This window comes from Lineus longissimus, chromosome 9 (assembly GCF_910592395.1).
Source record: "Lineus longissimus chromosome 9, tnLinLong1.2, whole genome shotgun sequence".
Lineage (NCBI taxonomy): Eukaryota > Metazoa > Nemertea > Pilidiophora > Heteronemertea > Lineidae > Lineus > Lineus longissimus.
Window position 1 is genome coordinate 15,203,170 of NC_088316.1, and position 14,856 is coordinate 15,218,025.

A 14,856-nucleotide genomic window follows, 5' to 3' on the forward strand; every position below is an offset into this window, starting at 1 on the left:
AGTCGAGAAACAGATCAGACCAAAATACGGTGTCAGAGGTGACCCGACCTAGGGGGTCTTGTGTACAAAGTTTCAAGCCAATAGCCCTAGCAGTTACGAAACGTGCCACAGTTACGCTCAAACTGCCAATTGACGCCATTTGATCTCTATGACCTTAAAAATAGATCAAATCGAAAACCTCTATGATATGTGATGTATCCTGGCTGGGAGTACCTACCATAAAAATTTCATCAAAAACAAATCACTAATAAGTGAGATATCACACTATTTATGTTTTCAGTTTTGGCCCCCTGGTGGCCAAGTCAAGAATAAGACCGGACCGAAATTCAGTGTCAAAGGTCATCTGACCTAGGGGGTCATGCATACAAAGTTTCGAGTCCATAGCTCTAGCGGTTAAGAAAAGTGCCACCGTTTTTGAAATAGGATACGACGGACGAAGACGACGACGAAGATGACGACTACGGACACTGCGCTGACCTACTTTCTGGGCTCAAGGCAAAATGAGACACATATCTCCTGAGAGACAAGATCCACCCTGTAGAAACATGGTGCCTTATGTTGGGAGAGTATGCATCTAGATCAGACAGTTATGCAAGGACACGTCTCCACTCTCGGCAGTCTTGGGCAGCTGTACTCAGTACATTCCTCCCTTCACATGTTCCCTGGCAATGACAATCCATACATGCCATAGGGTCTCTCTCCTTCACCACTCACTCTCTGCAACTCGACATGTTTGTCTGCGTCAGTTGTGCAATGACACGTCTCTACTTTCGGCAGTCTTGGGCAGTTGTACTCGGTACATTCCTCCCTTCACCTCTCTCTCCTTCACTACTCGCTCACTGGCACTGCAACTCGACATGTTTGTCTACGTCAGTTGTGCAAGGACACGTCTCCACTCTCGGCAGTCTTGGTCAGCTGTACTCAGTACATTCCTCCCTACACCTGCTCCCTGGCAATGACAATTCATAGGGTCTCTCTCCTTCACCACTCACTCGCTCACTGCAACTTGACATGTTTGTCTCCGTCAGTTGTGTAAGGACACGTCTCCACTCTCGGCAGTCTTGGCCGGGCAGCTGTACTCAGTACATTCCTCCCTACACCTGCTCTCTGGCAATGACGATCCATAGGGTCCCTCTCCTTCACCACTCACTCTCTACAACTTGACCTGTTTGTCCACATCAGTTGTGCAAGTACTCGTCTCCACTCTTGGCAGTCTTGGGCAGACCCCACCCCACCCTATCGGGCCAGAGAAACCATATGACACGCATTTGAGTAGCTGGGGACTTCTGGTGTCGTCTGGTGGAACTAAAATACCTTAAAAATTTAGGTCGTACAAATACGATCTTGGGCACTGAAAGAGTTGACCACAGCACTATGAAATGAAATTTGCACAAAACTAAGAAAAGCAACTGAATCATTTCAATAGTAGTTTATTCAAGTAAATAAAATATCATTTATTAAATACATACAAACTGATATTTCATTTTGTGAGCCCTCATATTAAATGCCTGGAAGCCCCAGACCAAACACATCTCTCAGAAACGGTGTGAAATTGAGAGAACTTCCACAGGAGGCTTCATCATCTAGTTGCAAAATTCCATGTTCAGTGGTATATGATAAAAACCTTAGTAATTGATAAAACAATACTCCGGCAAATTGCTGAATTTGACCTTTAATTGGTACCAACTAAATTTACACATCGAGATTTTTCAGTTGGCCCTCGTCTCCAAAACCTTCAGTCCAAAGAGGGTCTAAAATATCCTTGAGTGATCACACTTCAATGATCAATTGGAAAAGAAACAATTACATGATCTACATCTAGCTGGGTCTTGAGCATGTGATTGTGCAAAAAATGCAACTAAATTTACATTCTTATGACAATTACAGTACACAGACTGCAGTAACTTGAAGTTGTGAACATTTTCCGATTCATCATACATGTCTCTTCACTCTGAATCCTTGTTTTGATCTGATGCACAAATAGAAGCCCAGAGCCCCCGGCTCCGTATCTTACAGAAGTTTAAAGTTCATATGCACACAATAGTCAAGAGTTCCATCAAGACTGTCCGTCTGCCGGCTTCCACTCTGCCTCTGTTGATGGTGGTAGTGGAGGTAGACCAGGGGGTGGTGGTGACGGGTCGTCTTTTGGCTCAGTCTTCACTACAACTTTATTCAACAATTTTCTATTCGTTTCGACCTTTTTCTGTTCACGGCGTAAGAATTTTATAACGTCTGGTGATCGCATTAAACCCTGAAAAGAAATGGAGAATATGTACAATGTGTTTTGTATGACTTTCTTCAATGAAGATCATTATTGACAACCAGGTGAATGGCACATCGCCATTTCCCCTCAATCAACTAAGCTTTCAGTCTTCCTGGAACGTAACTGCACTTTCCCAACTGAACTGCCTTCTGTTTCTGACAAATAGTAAGAGTCTTATGATACATAGCACTCAAGTGATTGTTGACCGACTGCAGTTTTGAATGACTAGACTCACCATCTTTTTTTCATTCAGCACTTCCTCGAGGAGGCTGGCACGGAAGCCGCTCACTCCACTGGAAGTCCCAGGTTGTGGGGCATCCCCGCTCCCTCCTGGCGCCTTTGTACCTGGCTCAGTCTTAGGTTGCAGCTGAAACAGAATGGAGAAGATATGAGTAACTGAATTTGGATTACCAGAACGAAAACCACATGCCCAATGCAACTCAACAATACTGTCCTGAGCCAATTCCACATCTAACTGGGATCATTACATATTACCCCTTTTCTGTCCCAGATAGCCTAACAAGAGCAGATAAGTCTAAGAAATCATTGTCATGTCCTTTGAAAATGAGGCAATTTGTTCAGCAATCCTTCAAGTACTATTTTACCGCAGACCATTTTGTACCCGCCACAAAGCCATCAGCGAAAAAATGTTTCGTTTGAAGTCCACTTACATCAACAATAGGTGTCCTACACCGCTCCTCCAATCTCTTCTTCAACATTTCCTTGTGAAGTTTACTTTGATGCGCCTTACACACCCAGTTCCGTGTCGTCCGCGTTTTCATCGTGACTTCTGTACACCCTTCAATCGTACACCGCTGCGTCCGCATCTTTCGCGCACCAGGCGACGCGAGATCCTTCCCAGAATCCTTATCAGCCATGATGTGTAACTGTGTTGCTTTAAAGTCTTTGGTTTCGTTCATATGGATTTCTTTCAATGCACCAGCGTGGACGTAGTCCTCAAAAAAATCAAAGTTCACCATTTCCATGGCTTGATGAACAAACCTCCCTGAGAATTTTTCCGTCTTCGAAAAGAAGACCCAGCCTTATTATATTTATGAATAAGGCAAATCTTTATAAGATATTTGTAATTCGTCGTCTTTTGAGTTTGCAGTAAATAAGCCTTCTCTTTGATGAATGAAAAGGTCCAAACCAAATATCTATAAAATGGCAATTGTCTCCAAGTTATTTTCTTTACAGCTGAGATCAATAGAATTAGACTTATTCAGTAATTGTCTATCTAAAATCTGCAAAAATGTCAATGTTGTTTGTTCCTTTGTACAATCTGCTGAGATCAATTGGAATAACCAAGTCTATTTTGTTACATGTAGTTTAAACTTTCTCTAGTTCTGGTTTAGTTGGCGCAAAAACTACTTCCCCTGTCATGAAATCCTCCTGAAATGAAGTAGACTTGTAAGAAACTACAAAGTTCATTAAGACATTGACAATTTTTACAAAGGCATCAAAGTCACAGTGTCTGTCAATGCTATTCTACAACTTAGAAGCATCAATAAGTGGGCCAGAGCATAGCTTGACTGAGGGTCCCCGCAACAAAATACTGGTATGCAAAATAATATCCTAAACTAACTCCTGGCATGGCTTTTTCAAACTTACTGGGTCATAGATAACTTTCACTATCAAAGAACAACTTGGGCAGGTTGCGACGTCTTCACCACTTTCTAGATCTTCCTGAAACAAAGAGAAGTAATGTTTTGAAGCATGACAACAATTTTGATATTTAAAATACAAATTTTTGACAGTTTAATAGAGGCCCTCAAACCAGGTGGAGGAAGTCACTGAAGAAGGCCACAATCTGATTGTCACAATGCCAATGGTCCCACACCCATGATCTTATGTTTCATTGTTTGTTGTGCCTAGCCTATGCTACATTCAGATAAGAAAATAAATCTTGATGCTCTTTTTCCTTCACGGCAATTTTGACGATGTTAAAACTAAGTAAAACAGTAAACGTGTCGAGGCTAACACAAAAAAGAAGACGCACCCCTTATTTTGGGACTCCCAGTATAAAGGCAAAAGCATTTGCAGTGGTGAGTGCATTCCCACACACCCCCCCCCCAAATTAACAGATTCTAACCCGCGTTATTTCAAAGCGATCACCACATGGACATGGATAGTAGTACGTTTCAGTGTCTTCATCATATTCCATATCCTCTATTTCAATTTCATCATGATATATTGACATTCTGAGTGAATATTATCAGTTTATTTTACTCAAAATCGAAAAATCAGCCGCATTGTCCTCCATCACAGCGGAAATTGATTTCAAACTTGTGCGCATGCGTAATTCATGGTATCCGGTTGTTTCGCTTCCTGACCTTTTCGCCCCAATCGTTTCGCTCCCTGGAACTTTTTGTTGGGGATTGAGAAAATACAGGAAAGTTCAAGTGGCAAAGTGGATGTGCTTTCAAGGGTTGTTAAATTTAAAAAGAAGGAATCGTTTGGTCACATCTGCTGTGTGATCTTTGGCAGGTCACTTGTCTTTCAGTCTTTAATATTATCAGTGCAGTGCCCTAGCAAAGAGGACAACGTTAAGTCGGTGAATTGGTTTGGATGGAGATGACCCTTACCACGAAAAAGATCTCAGATTCACCATCGTAAAATCGGAGTTTACCATGCTCACTATGGTGAATGTAGAATTTACCATGCTCACCATGGTAAAATATTTCACCGTCCCAATTAAAGTGATTTACCTAGGAATACAGTTGAACTTCACTGAAAACTAATGATGTGTTGATGAGTTCAATGAATCCTTCAATTCCTTTGATTTTCTTGGTGAACTGACGTCCGACAATGACCCCTTGACGTGTACCTGCATTGCCATTGTGTGTAAAACAGTTATCTATTTTCGGACAAAGCTTTTAAAACACTTAATTTCTTTTTCAGAACATGCCAGGATCCATCTAAGTCACAGTGATTACTCATCATCATGTCTACCATCCATTCTCTAGTATCAGATGCTGCTGGAGTCTGGAGTGAGCATATTGCCACCATATTTGATGATGGGGAGACTGTATCATTGCTGACCTATGGAGAATTGACAAAAGAGGTGCACCAGGTACGGTCCGGCTTGAATAGCTAGTCTGCGAACAGAGCCAAAGCAAGCCGATAAATAGTGGCCAAACTGACTTATGTTTAACCTGTCAGCAGGTGACTAGATATAAAAGATGACATTTATACATGAATTTTCAGCTCACATGGGAGGGTAAGTTACTAAGTAATGAATAAACTAATATTTTTGTCTCATCTGTTTTCAGTTTAGCGATGTGCTTAAACAACACATTGAGACCAGTGACGTGGTTGCACTGTGTGTCATAACAATGGAGAAAGTGCCTGTTTATCTCCTGGGGTATGTGATCTCAGTACAATGTTCCTCAGTTTGCTGTTCCTGGTCTTTTGACAACTAACAAGTCCACAATTACTTAGATTTGAAGAACTCCTGGCATACGGAAGATTTGAATAGAACACGGCTGTGTATTGTTTCAACCAAAAGAATTGCTCCTCCTGGACATAATACAATGTATATGGTAATCCCATGATGGAATGCATCTATTTGTTCTATTATTTAATCAGTAATCTTTTTATTTTCAGAATCATGGCGTCCTCTGCAGCATTTTTCTACATCAATCCTGATGACTTGAACCATCCTGCATATTATCGAGATATCCTCAGGAAACTTCACGTTAGATTCTTTCTAATGGACAGCACCTGCCTTGAGGTAAACGTTTAAGACTTCAATTCCGTTGTTCAAGTAAGAATCCAAACAATGTATGGCTAGGAATAGCATTGGAGAGCTGTGGTACAAATGCAGAAAGTTTACTGCCTTTTTTTCTTACTTTTCTGCCTATAGTTTCAACCACATCGTGCTAAAAAGTCCTATTTCTTGTTTCCTTTAGGTGCAGTGGATACAAGAACTTCTCCCAGTGATCATCCCAAATCTTCTCCTTTCCGAACTTGGGCTAGTCCTGCTCCATCTCCCCAACGTCCCCCGTGAGGAATGCGATATCCCTCTCGCTTATGCCATCACCACTTCTGGGACGACTGGAGTGCCAAAAATTGTCAGGGTGCCTCACAAGTGCATCATTCCAAACTTATTGGATTTCCGGTATGTGGGCTCTAACTGCCTCTGGTCCTCTTCTGTATATATAGTTTACTGAAGCCTGATGTAGATTGGAACGGGGGAACTTCGTGCTTCCAGTGTCCGGTTGTTCAAAACAAGCTTTGTCATGAACACTGGCTTTCATTATCTTGGCATTAAGTCTAATAGTCTGAAATGGTAGTTTCAGCGGATTAACAACAGATGTCTTTAAATTCTTACTTTTGATCTTTCTAGAAAAATCTTCGCAGTCTCGGCGACCGATCGTGTTTTCTGTGCCTCGCCATTGACCTTTGACCCCAGCATAGTCGAGATCTTCACCAGTCTGATCAGTGGTGCAGCAGTAGTTTTCACGTCAGCAGATGTCAAGGCCGCTCCACGAAAGCTCCTGGATGTGATATATCATAGACAGCAAATAACTGTCCTACAGGTTGGCCTAAACCTTTAATTTACTTCCTCAAAACAGTAGAACATTGTACTTGAGTTTGATCAGTTATCGTCTGCTTACTAGCTTCCATTGTATTCACATGCTGTTTACTCTCTAGGTTTAAAATGGCAGGAGTTTGTCCTTAGAAGGTACCTTTTGCCTTTGTTAGTCTCTACATTGTCATACCAATGCTCCTCTTGTCAAATTTTCAGGCCACACCAACTCTCATGTCTCGTTTCTCTCTTGACCTCCTGAAGTCGACCCTCCTCAGTACATTTTCACAGCTAAGAGTTCTAGCGTTCGGTGGCGAGGCATGCCCAGCCCCAAAGACCATTAAATCTTGGCAAGGAGAAGCAAACAGCACAGAGTTCTTTAACCTGTACGGTATAACAGAAGTATCTGCCTGGGCAAGTTGTTGTGAGATTAAGACATCTCATTTGAAAGAGGGACTGGACGAGATGTTCCTGGGTGATCCCTTATCAGACACTGAGTTTGAAGTCAGGACTTGTGATGGTGTGGAAGTCCTTGGAGAAGGAGATGGAGAGCTGTTTATAGGTAAACATTTATGTTTTAATGAAGTTTCCAAGGAACTTATGAATTGACTTATTTGCTTTGTGTTAGGGTACAAGGAACCTCAGTTTTATATCTCATTCAAAGGACAATGCAATTTTGGGTTCAGTATCTTGCTTGAGGACACTGTGATGAAACGGCAGTGATCCTTCCAAGAATCAAACTTGGGGCCTTTCGTATTATGAGCCAGGCACTCTTGCCACTAAATCAATTATTGTTTCCAGGTGGAAGCAAGAGAGTGTGTCTCCTTGATGATGAAGCGAGAGTGGTTGAAAAAACATTCCGTTCTTCTGGTGATATCGTGAGACGGGATAAGGCTGGCAAGATGATCTTTGTTGGGCGAAAAGACAACCAGGTCAAGAGGCACGGCAAGAGAATCAACCTGAACGATATCGAAAAGGTAAGATTACTGGATTTATTTCACAATTTAATTCTTGCTGCCATTAAAACTTGCAGCACAGAAAGTGTCTCACGAAGAATTGAATTTACAAACCTATTGACATTAAATTGAAAAGACGTAGTGTAACACCTCTAGTATTAGCAGCTATTGTGAAAAATCATAAACATTTGTTGCCAGATATGACTGAAATTTGATCCTGCATATTAATTTCATTTGTAATGATAAGTCTCTTCCTCGAGGTTTACGTTTAGGCCTAAAGAAAGCCTCCTCTCTTTTCTCCAGGCAGCTGTAAGATGTACTGGTATTTCTCATGCTGTATCAATGTTCAAAGACAACCAGCTTATCCTTTTCATCTCCAGTTTCTGCCCTGACTGGAAGGAGGGTCTACGCCAGACACTGGTGGACCAGCTGCCCGGCCATGCCCAACCGGATGACATTGTTAGAGTTGAAAGCTTCCCAATGACAAATCATGGTAGCTGTTTTAGATTGAATGACTTCTGCTCTAAATAGGGGTACAGTGACTCTGTGGAAAAGCGTCTGACTTGTAATTGAAAGGCTGGGGCTTGGGCCCAGCTGGTGCGATTCTGTTACTCTCAAACAGCCTGAAATGGCCAAGTGTAACTGGTACCTTTTTACAGAAAGGTTATTGGATAAGGCTTGGAAATAACTGTAAAGTTCTTTGAGATACATATAGATGTATTGGTGTAAAGCGCTATAGACATGAGCTGATCTCTGGTTGTTCTTCTGTAGGGAAAGTGGACCAAAAGAAGCTCTGGGACAGCCTGAAGAAGAGTGACATTAGCCTCCAGCAAAAGAATTCTCCAGGAGATCTAGTCAAGGTTGGTGCCAAACGTCCTCATTCATGTACATTTCGATTCCAAAGTGACAGAGACTTATGCACGTACAATTAACTGGCTTAGAAGCCATTGGGAATATTGGTCAGCTTGTTTAAATACAAAATTTGATTCATGAAATCTGAGAACTGTACAATTATAACTGTTTTATAAGAGATCGTTTTTCTTTTCCAGAGCCTCCTTGATCTTCCAATCAGCTTCACATTTTCTCCTCCTGAATCTTTCCTGTCCTTGGGTGGCGACTCGGTTCAAGCTCTCCAGTTTGTTACAAAAATTGAGGAGGAATTTGGTCTAGAAATTCCCCAGCTGATGGACTTGGTTCTTCATAAACCTATGAGAAAAGTTTTGGAGTATCTCAATGAATTATTAGTCCAAAGAACAAAGGAATTAGACTTGAAGAATGAGGACCTTAATAGTGTGCAAGTTCGTGCTGATTTCAATGTAGATACTGCATCTGTCAGTGAGGATTTCAGCTGTTTTGATAAAGATAACGGGAAAAATTGTGGTGAAAATATCCGCCCTGACCTGGTCTGTGATTCAAACAATGTTGACACGGAAAAAGTAATGGAAAATTCTCAGATAATTGCTGGAAAGAACTGCCTTTCAGTTCTGAATAATTTAAAACGATCCTTCAGAGAAGAATTTGTTGAGTCTGAAGCAAGTGCTGAGGGTATGAATTGTGATAAAATAGTTTCTGACTACGAGAAGCATTTGCCTTGCAATGATTGTAATAAATCTAGAAAAGACTTGTTTTTTTCTATTCAGAGAGGAAATCGATACTCTTTGACGAACCCAAGGCTTCATTGCTCTCCCTTTTTAACAAACGGTTCCCAGGACTTTCGATTTATTCATTCAGAGATATGCTCTGGTGCTAATGCTAGAAATGCTTCAAAGAAATTTTGTGCCGATACTAAATCTTCTGGGACATTTCTGGAACATTCTGTCGCAACGGAAGTTGAAATGGACTTTGAGGCTGAAAATTATAATGGTGCTCAGGATAGACTGCCAATATATATTTCTAGTCAGATTCTGAATACTGGTACAAGAGCTGAAGGGGATTTGACGTCCAGTTTACAAGGTCCCAAGGCATTTCAAGGCGCTGTCCATGAATGTGGTTTGGATGTGACTCAAAAATGGTGCTATAGTACGGGAAAGTGTGTCGATGCTTCCCCACTGATCGTAGTTGATGGGTAAGTGTCATAAAATATCAAATAAGGTGTCTTTAGTATCATCCCATAGTCTCAACTGGTACTACAACTGTTTGAGTCTGCACTGGCATCCTTCGTGCATTTCTAGAAACCGGAACAAAACGGTCATTTGCTGTCATTGAAAATCTGTGGTGAACAGTAGAATGTACTTACAATTATACACAATATTATGTAATGTAGTTGCTCTTGGTTCATCATTTATCTGTAGTTTCTTATGATGTTCTCTTTCAGATTTGGCCTGGGTCATGTCTATATTGGATCTCACTCCCATCGGTTCAGTGCCCTCTCACTTGAAACTGGTCGGCCATTATGGGAGGTGATGCTGGGAGATCGAATTGAGTCGTCTGCTTGCACGTCTGCATGTGGCAAGTACATCATTGTTGGTGAGTACGATACCTTGATTCTATATGGTCATACATGTACCTATTCAAAACTTATGCAATTGTATCTCAGTGGTTTTGAGTCGTCTTTTGTTCCCTGGATGTACAGCTTAAGTTACTGATCGAGCATGAAATTAGGATTGACTGGCGAACGAAATAAAAAAAAACGTACTGAAAACAGAAAAGTCTGCTCACTCAGTGGACAAGCCAGCTAAGGAAAGCAAGTTATCTGCTTTTACCGACCAAAGATTTTTATATCGTTTCCGGAGCATTGTGTTCATGTCTTTATGATAAAGTAACTTGTGTTTGCTTCCAGGTTGCTATGACTACAATCTGTATATCCTAGACAGAAGCACAGGCAACATTCATTGGGCATTCCGAGCTGGTGCCGAAGTCAAAAGTTCACCTGTGGTAGATCATGAGACAGGACTGGTTTATTTTGGAGCTCATGATCAGTGTGTTTATGCATTGGATATTGAGGCAAGTTGGTTATTTTCTGGACAGTAGGCTAACCTCAATCAAACCTCTGTATCCACCTGCCACAAGTAGATTACCAAAGGTTTTGTCAATGGTGTAAAATAAAAGGGGAAAGAGCCATCAGAGTATCAAGTCATTGGCAACTTTTAACAACATGCTCCTTCAAAGAAGGCTTTTAGGGACCTTTTGAAAGATTATGCTGATGGCCTTGTTCTATGTTTGATTCTCTATTTCAGAGCCAAAGTTGTCTGTGGAAGAGAGACTTAGGCTGTGGGAGCATCTATGCCTCTGTTTGCCTAGATAAGAAAGCCGGCAGACTCTATATTGGAAGTTTGGGGGGACTAATCATGGCTCTGGATCCTGTGAGTATAGTTTGAATATTTTGCTGGTCTTATAATAGTGAATTGTTGATGGTGAATGTGTAACTCGTAACAGCAGTTGTAGAAGTATCTGAAACCTGCTTCGAATAGCATTGAGTATCTTGTTTTCCCAGGTGGGAACCCAACTTCAAATGCTGGGAACAAAATAAGGAAGAGTCAAGTCAGTTTACTTTATGATAAAGGAATATTTTGAAAGACATAGTTTCTTTGTTCATACAATGCGTTACATAAGCTTTTGTCAGGCTGTGATAGCCGATTCGTATTTGGAAATAGCTATGCAGCTAGACACATTATTCAACAGAGACTAACTTATTGTTCCTTGTAAAATAGATCAGAAGACAACTGGGCATGTATCTACTTTTCATTCTACTTTCTAGGATACTGGTGACCTGCTGTGGACCTACAACACCAAAAAGCCAGTCTTCTCATCCCCGTGTGCCACTCTTGATGGGATAATAGCTGGCTGTGTAGATGGATGCCTCTACTATGTTAACCATGCAGGAAGTCTGGTGAGTGTCTTCTTCATATGGCACTAAAAGATGACTTGAAGGGTGAACTAAAATCACAGACATCTAAATTTTTCAGCATGGAGGTTTTCCATTTGAAGAAATGGTGTGATGAAATAGCACCATTGATTTGTTTGATTCAAATTCAAATGACATAATGCTTTTTCCAAGAATCTCAAAAATGACCTTTAATTCTTTTTCTTCTACTAAAATGATTAAAAGGTCTGCAGAAGTCTGGTTGGCGTACTTCCTGTAGTTTTGTATTTTGTAGTTTTGTATTTTAGAATTGTGTCACCCTTTTTTACCAGAAACGTTCTTCTGTGTGTAAATATTGCCCCGGCCCAGATATAATTTGCAGTAAGATAATGACCTTCACGTGATATTCTTTTCAGATCTGGAAATACGAGACAGGAGGACCGGTCTTTTCCTCACCTTGCCTCACGACAACCAATCAAATGATCATCTTTGGATCACATGACTCGTGTGTTTATTGTCTCGACCAATCAGGACAGTGCAAATGGAAGTTTATGGCAGATTCCTCAGTATTTGCAACCCCATTCACATTTTCTTTAACTGCCAAGGATAAACTGAAAACACGTTTTGAAGGAACAGAGGAAAGAGTGTGTGATGTGACTGCCAGTAAAACTTGTGATGATCATTTGAGAACAAATGACAGCCCTTCAAAAGAAACTCAACAAATTAGGAATAAATCGTGTCATTGCAGTGGAGGAAAATCTTGTGAAAAATGCGTGACAATAGTTTGTTTTTTCTCCACTAGAGGCACAATGTATATTCTTGATGTCATGTCTGGGGAGATGATGTATCAAAGACATCTTCCTGGCGAGGTGTTCTCATCCCCTGTTTGTATTGAGGACATAATTGTGGTTGGCTGCAGAGATGATTATGTTTATACCTTTCAAATCCAGTAAAACCACTATATTTATTAAAGGACATCCTTTGAACTGATGTTAACTTTTCTTCATAATAGAGGGATGTTTTGATTGCGGAGGTCAAATAGAATGGAACTGACCAATTTTTGATCCAAAAATACTGTCCAACATCTCTGGTTTAGATTTTCATAACAATCTTGCATGGAGTAGAAACTAAGTCTCTCTCAATTCAAATCAAAACTCCACACATCCTTGACCTTCTTGGTTCACTCTTGGATGATTATACAATCACAGAGGTCAAATAGAATGGAACTGACAAATTTTTGATCCAAAAATACTGTCCAATATCTCTGGTTTAGATTTTCAAAACAATCTTGCATGGAGTAGAAACTAAGTCTCTCTCAATTCAAATCAAAACTCAACACATCCTTGACCTTCTTGGTTCACTCTTGGATGATTATACAATCACTGCAGTTTCCCGTGCAGCGCCATGCGAAATCACTGTGGTTTCCAGCACAGCGCCATCTTGACTCGGTGACTCCACTCTCTCTGGGACGATACATCCGCATTGCAGTTTCCTCAACTGAAATTTCTTCGGGGAGGCTCTCACAAGATGTTCCATTTCCTCTTCTTGCGGTATGTTCCGAGGACCTTGTGTGCTGTTCGCCTGATCTTGGGGTTAGGATCCCTGTTGAAATCCTCTACAGCTGCTATCACCTGCAAAATTTGAAACAAAGTTATAAAATGTTTGCTCTATCATTTGTATAGGGGTGTGATATCCAATAATAATGCATAGTTTAGGCCATGGGAATGATTAATCCTGTTTACCGTCCGAGAGATTTAAAAAGATGATGAGGCTTTTTTTCATTTTTCATTATTCATTATTGGTTTACAGTCCGATTTACTGGTCAAAACACGCGATTCAGCAAGTTCCAGTAAATGGAAATCAGGTCGGTCATCAACATGAGGCATTGAAAAAATGTCATTATTATGATGAAGAGCCTACCCTGCCAAGTTTTTATTGTGTTTTTCAATCATTTAAGGTAAAGATGAACCACTGGAAAGATTATTTAAATAAAAAAGTGATGGCAACAATAAAATAAATAGATTTTTTAAAAAATTATGAAAATATTTCATGTTCGCTCAGAACCCATGCGGGAGGTGGACGGTAAACAGGATTAATAATTCCCATGGCCTTTATAGAAGAAACTCTCTTTGCAGACACCACTTGTAGTACAACTGATGTTGAACTAAACTTGTCCTTTCTGTTCATTTTGACATCTGTAATCAGGACACCTCATTTGGGGCATTTATCAGTCCCAAGAATGTTTTTGGTGGAGACTATAATGGTTCTACTGAAAGTATCAGTCTTTTAATAGTCAGCTCAAATACAAAGTTAAATCTCCCTCCTAAATGTTGTCACTTCATTGTGCTTTTCTCTGTCATTCCGTCGCTAACTACACTGGGAGTCTTGCTTGAACAGGTTTTCTTTGTTATGGTTGTTCAAAAAAGATTAAAAAGAACTTTGTTTTCACTTGCCTCATATTCCATGTGGTTTGGTGACCCATCACAGAGTGTGTGCAGAACCTGCTGCCTTACATTGTCTGCCTCGTCATGTGTCATCTGCAGAACTCTGGCCCAGAAGTCGGACAAGTCCTCCTTGACCCTACACGGACACATTTGCTTGAGCGCATTTTGCCTGACGATGGGATTTTCATGTTTTGTTAAGGCAATGATCGTCTCAATGGTGGTCGTCTCTCGACACATCTTTAAAGCTTCTCTCATGGAGAGATCTTCAACGGACACCTGGAATTAAGAAATAATGAACAACATGCTTAATCACACCCTCATAACAAAAACATGTGTTACTGCGTTATTTGTTAAGCATATCATGTTGCTGGGAAGGCCTACAGAAGCAGGGTCTCGAGTTGTTGTCATTTTATTTAATGCCAGGCAGGCTCTAACAATCGGTGTACAGTTTTTCAAATACAACCAAAAACCGCCCAACACAGCAACCATTTCACCATGCTTTTAGGAGTTGACCTGTGAGTGTTGCTATCAAGTCAAAGATATGATGATGATGATGATGATGATGAAAACCTGGGACAAAAACTCACCATGTCCATGTCATTACTGCTGCTACTGGCCTCGGCCATCCTGCTCTGGCTCTTAAATTTTGCTGTCCAAAAATGCACTCTCAGAATGGCAGTCAGATTATCACTGTATCCATAAACTGGTGTCTGATGGCAGCCACTGTCTTATATACCGCTCAAAACTCCATGATTTTCACCTAATTGTGCAATAAACTGAGGCCAGCCCAAATGTCAGATATTTCCGGATTCTGGTGCAATCCATACACGTGCGTTTGTTTACAAACAGACGAGTGCTGC

At 40.8% G+C, this 14,856-nt stretch overlaps 4 protein-coding genes across 7 annotated transcripts; 1 reads left to right on the top strand and 3 right to left on the bottom strand.

Moving 5' to 3' along the window:
• Positions 1–1,414: 1,414 nt before the first annotated feature.
• Positions 1,415–3,249, bottom strand: LOC135493343 (regulatory factor X-associated protein-like). The gene is made up of 3 exons (XM_064780632.1): positions 2,935–3,249; positions 2,499–2,630; positions 1,415–2,251 (listed from the first exon to the last, which is right to left on the bottom strand). The coding sequence occupies exons 1-3, from the start codon at positions 3,247–3,249 to the stop codon at positions 2,057–2,059; spliced, it is 642 nt and encodes a 213-aa protein (XP_064636702.1). The 3' UTR covers positions 1,415–2,056.
• Positions 3,250–3,514: 265 nt separating this feature from the next.
• LOC135493348 (diphthamide biosynthesis protein 3-like) lies at positions 3,515–4,520 on the bottom strand. Its single transcript, XM_064780638.1, has 3 exons — positions 4,356–4,520; positions 3,875–3,949; positions 3,515–3,655 (listed from the first exon to the last, which is right to left on the bottom strand). The coding sequence occupies exons 1-3, from the start codon at positions 4,461–4,463 to the stop codon at positions 3,593–3,595; spliced, it is 246 nt and encodes an 81-aa protein (XP_064636708.1). The 5' UTR covers positions 4,464–4,520; the 3' UTR covers positions 3,515–3,592.
• Positions 4,521–4,627: 107 nt separating this feature from the next.
• Positions 4,628–12,538, top strand: LOC135493320 (beta-alanine-activating enzyme-like). 4 transcript variants are annotated; one of them, XM_064780576.1, is made up of 16 exons: positions 4,628–4,935; positions 5,165–5,336; positions 5,536–5,627; positions 5,870–5,996; positions 6,175–6,383; positions 6,612–6,804; positions 7,014–7,356; positions 7,596–7,771; positions 8,054–8,243; positions 8,522–8,610; positions 8,800–9,815; positions 10,065–10,216; positions 10,530–10,693; positions 10,927–11,052; positions 11,448–11,579; positions 11,969–12,538. In XM_064780576.1, exons 2-16 carry the CDS (start codon positions 5,208–5,210, stop codon positions 12,503–12,505), a joined length of 3,675 nt encoding a protein of 1,224 aa, XP_064636646.1. In that variant the 5' UTR covers positions 4,628–4,935; positions 5,165–5,207; the 3' UTR covers positions 12,506–12,538. The 4 variants fall into 4 exon arrangements, with proteins under 4 accessions (XP_064636646.1, XP_064636647.1, XP_064636648.1 ...); XM_064780577.1 differs by having other exon boundaries at positions 4,628–4,905; XM_064780578.1 differs by having other exon boundaries at positions 4,628–4,750.
• On the bottom strand, positions 11,236–14,728 carry LOC135493344 (uncharacterized). The gene is made up of 3 exons (XM_064780633.1): positions 14,584–14,728; positions 14,006–14,272; positions 11,236–13,183 (listed from the first exon to the last, which is right to left on the bottom strand). The coding sequence occupies exons 1-3, from the start codon at positions 14,620–14,622 to the stop codon at positions 13,073–13,075; spliced, it is 417 nt and encodes a 138-aa protein (XP_064636703.1). The 5' UTR covers positions 14,623–14,728; the 3' UTR covers positions 11,236–13,072.
• Positions 14,729–14,856: the final 128 nt, after the last annotated feature.

What these genes read in the sequence shown, in the direction of transcription:
- LOC135493320 (XM_064780576.1), top strand. Translation starts at nt 5,208, where the DNA reads ATGTCTACCATCCATTCTCTAGTATCAGATGCTGCTGGAGTCTGGAGT. An exon ending in TGACAAAAGAGGTGCACCAG is followed by an intron (nt 5,337 to 5,535) that starts GTACGGTCCGGC and finishes ATCTGTTTTCAG; the next exon opens with TTTAGCGATGTGCTTAAACA. An exon ending in TGGACAGCACCTGCCTTGAG is followed by an intron (nt 5,997 to 6,174) that starts GTAAACGTTTAA and finishes TGTTTCCTTTAG; the next exon opens with GTGCAGTGGATACAAGAACT.
- LOC135493343 (XM_064780632.1), bottom strand. Translation starts at nt 3,249, where the DNA reads ATGGAAATGGTGAACTTTGATTTTTTTGAGGACTACGTCCACGCTGGT. An exon ending in GTAGGACACCTATTGTTGAT is followed by an intron (nt 2,631 to 2,934) that starts GTAAGTGGACTT and finishes ATTCTGTTTCAG; the next exon opens with CTGCAACCTAAGACTGAGCC. An exon ending in TGCTGAATGAAAAAAAGATG is followed by an intron (nt 2,252 to 2,498) that starts GTGAGTCTAGTC and finishes ATTTCTTTTCAG; the next exon opens with GGTTTAATGCGATCACCAGA.
- LOC135493348 (XM_064780638.1), bottom strand. Translation starts at nt 4,463, where the DNA reads ATGTCAATATATCATGATGAAATTGAAATAGAGGATATGGAATATGAT. An exon ending in ATCGCTTTGAAATAACGCGG is followed by an intron (nt 3,950 to 4,355) that starts GTTAGAATCTGT and finishes TCTTTGTTTCAG; the next exon opens with GAAGATCTAGAAAGTGGTGA. An exon ending in TGAAAGTTATCTATGACCCA is followed by an intron (nt 3,656 to 3,874) that starts GTAAGTTTGAAA and finishes ACTTCATTTCAG; the next exon opens with GAGGATTTCATGACAGGGGA.
- LOC135493344 (XM_064780633.1), bottom strand. Translation starts at nt 14,622, where the DNA reads ATGGCCGAGGCCAGTAGCAGCAGTAATGACATGGACATG. An exon ending in GCAGTAATGACATGGACATG is followed by an intron (nt 14,273 to 14,583) that starts GTGAGTTTTTGT and finishes TCTTAATTCCAG; the next exon opens with GTGTCCGTTGAAGATCTCTC. An exon ending in CAAACCACATGGAATATGAG is followed by an intron (nt 13,184 to 14,005) that starts GCAAGTGAAAAC and finishes CAAATTTTGCAG; the next exon opens with GTGATAGCAGCTGTAGAGGA.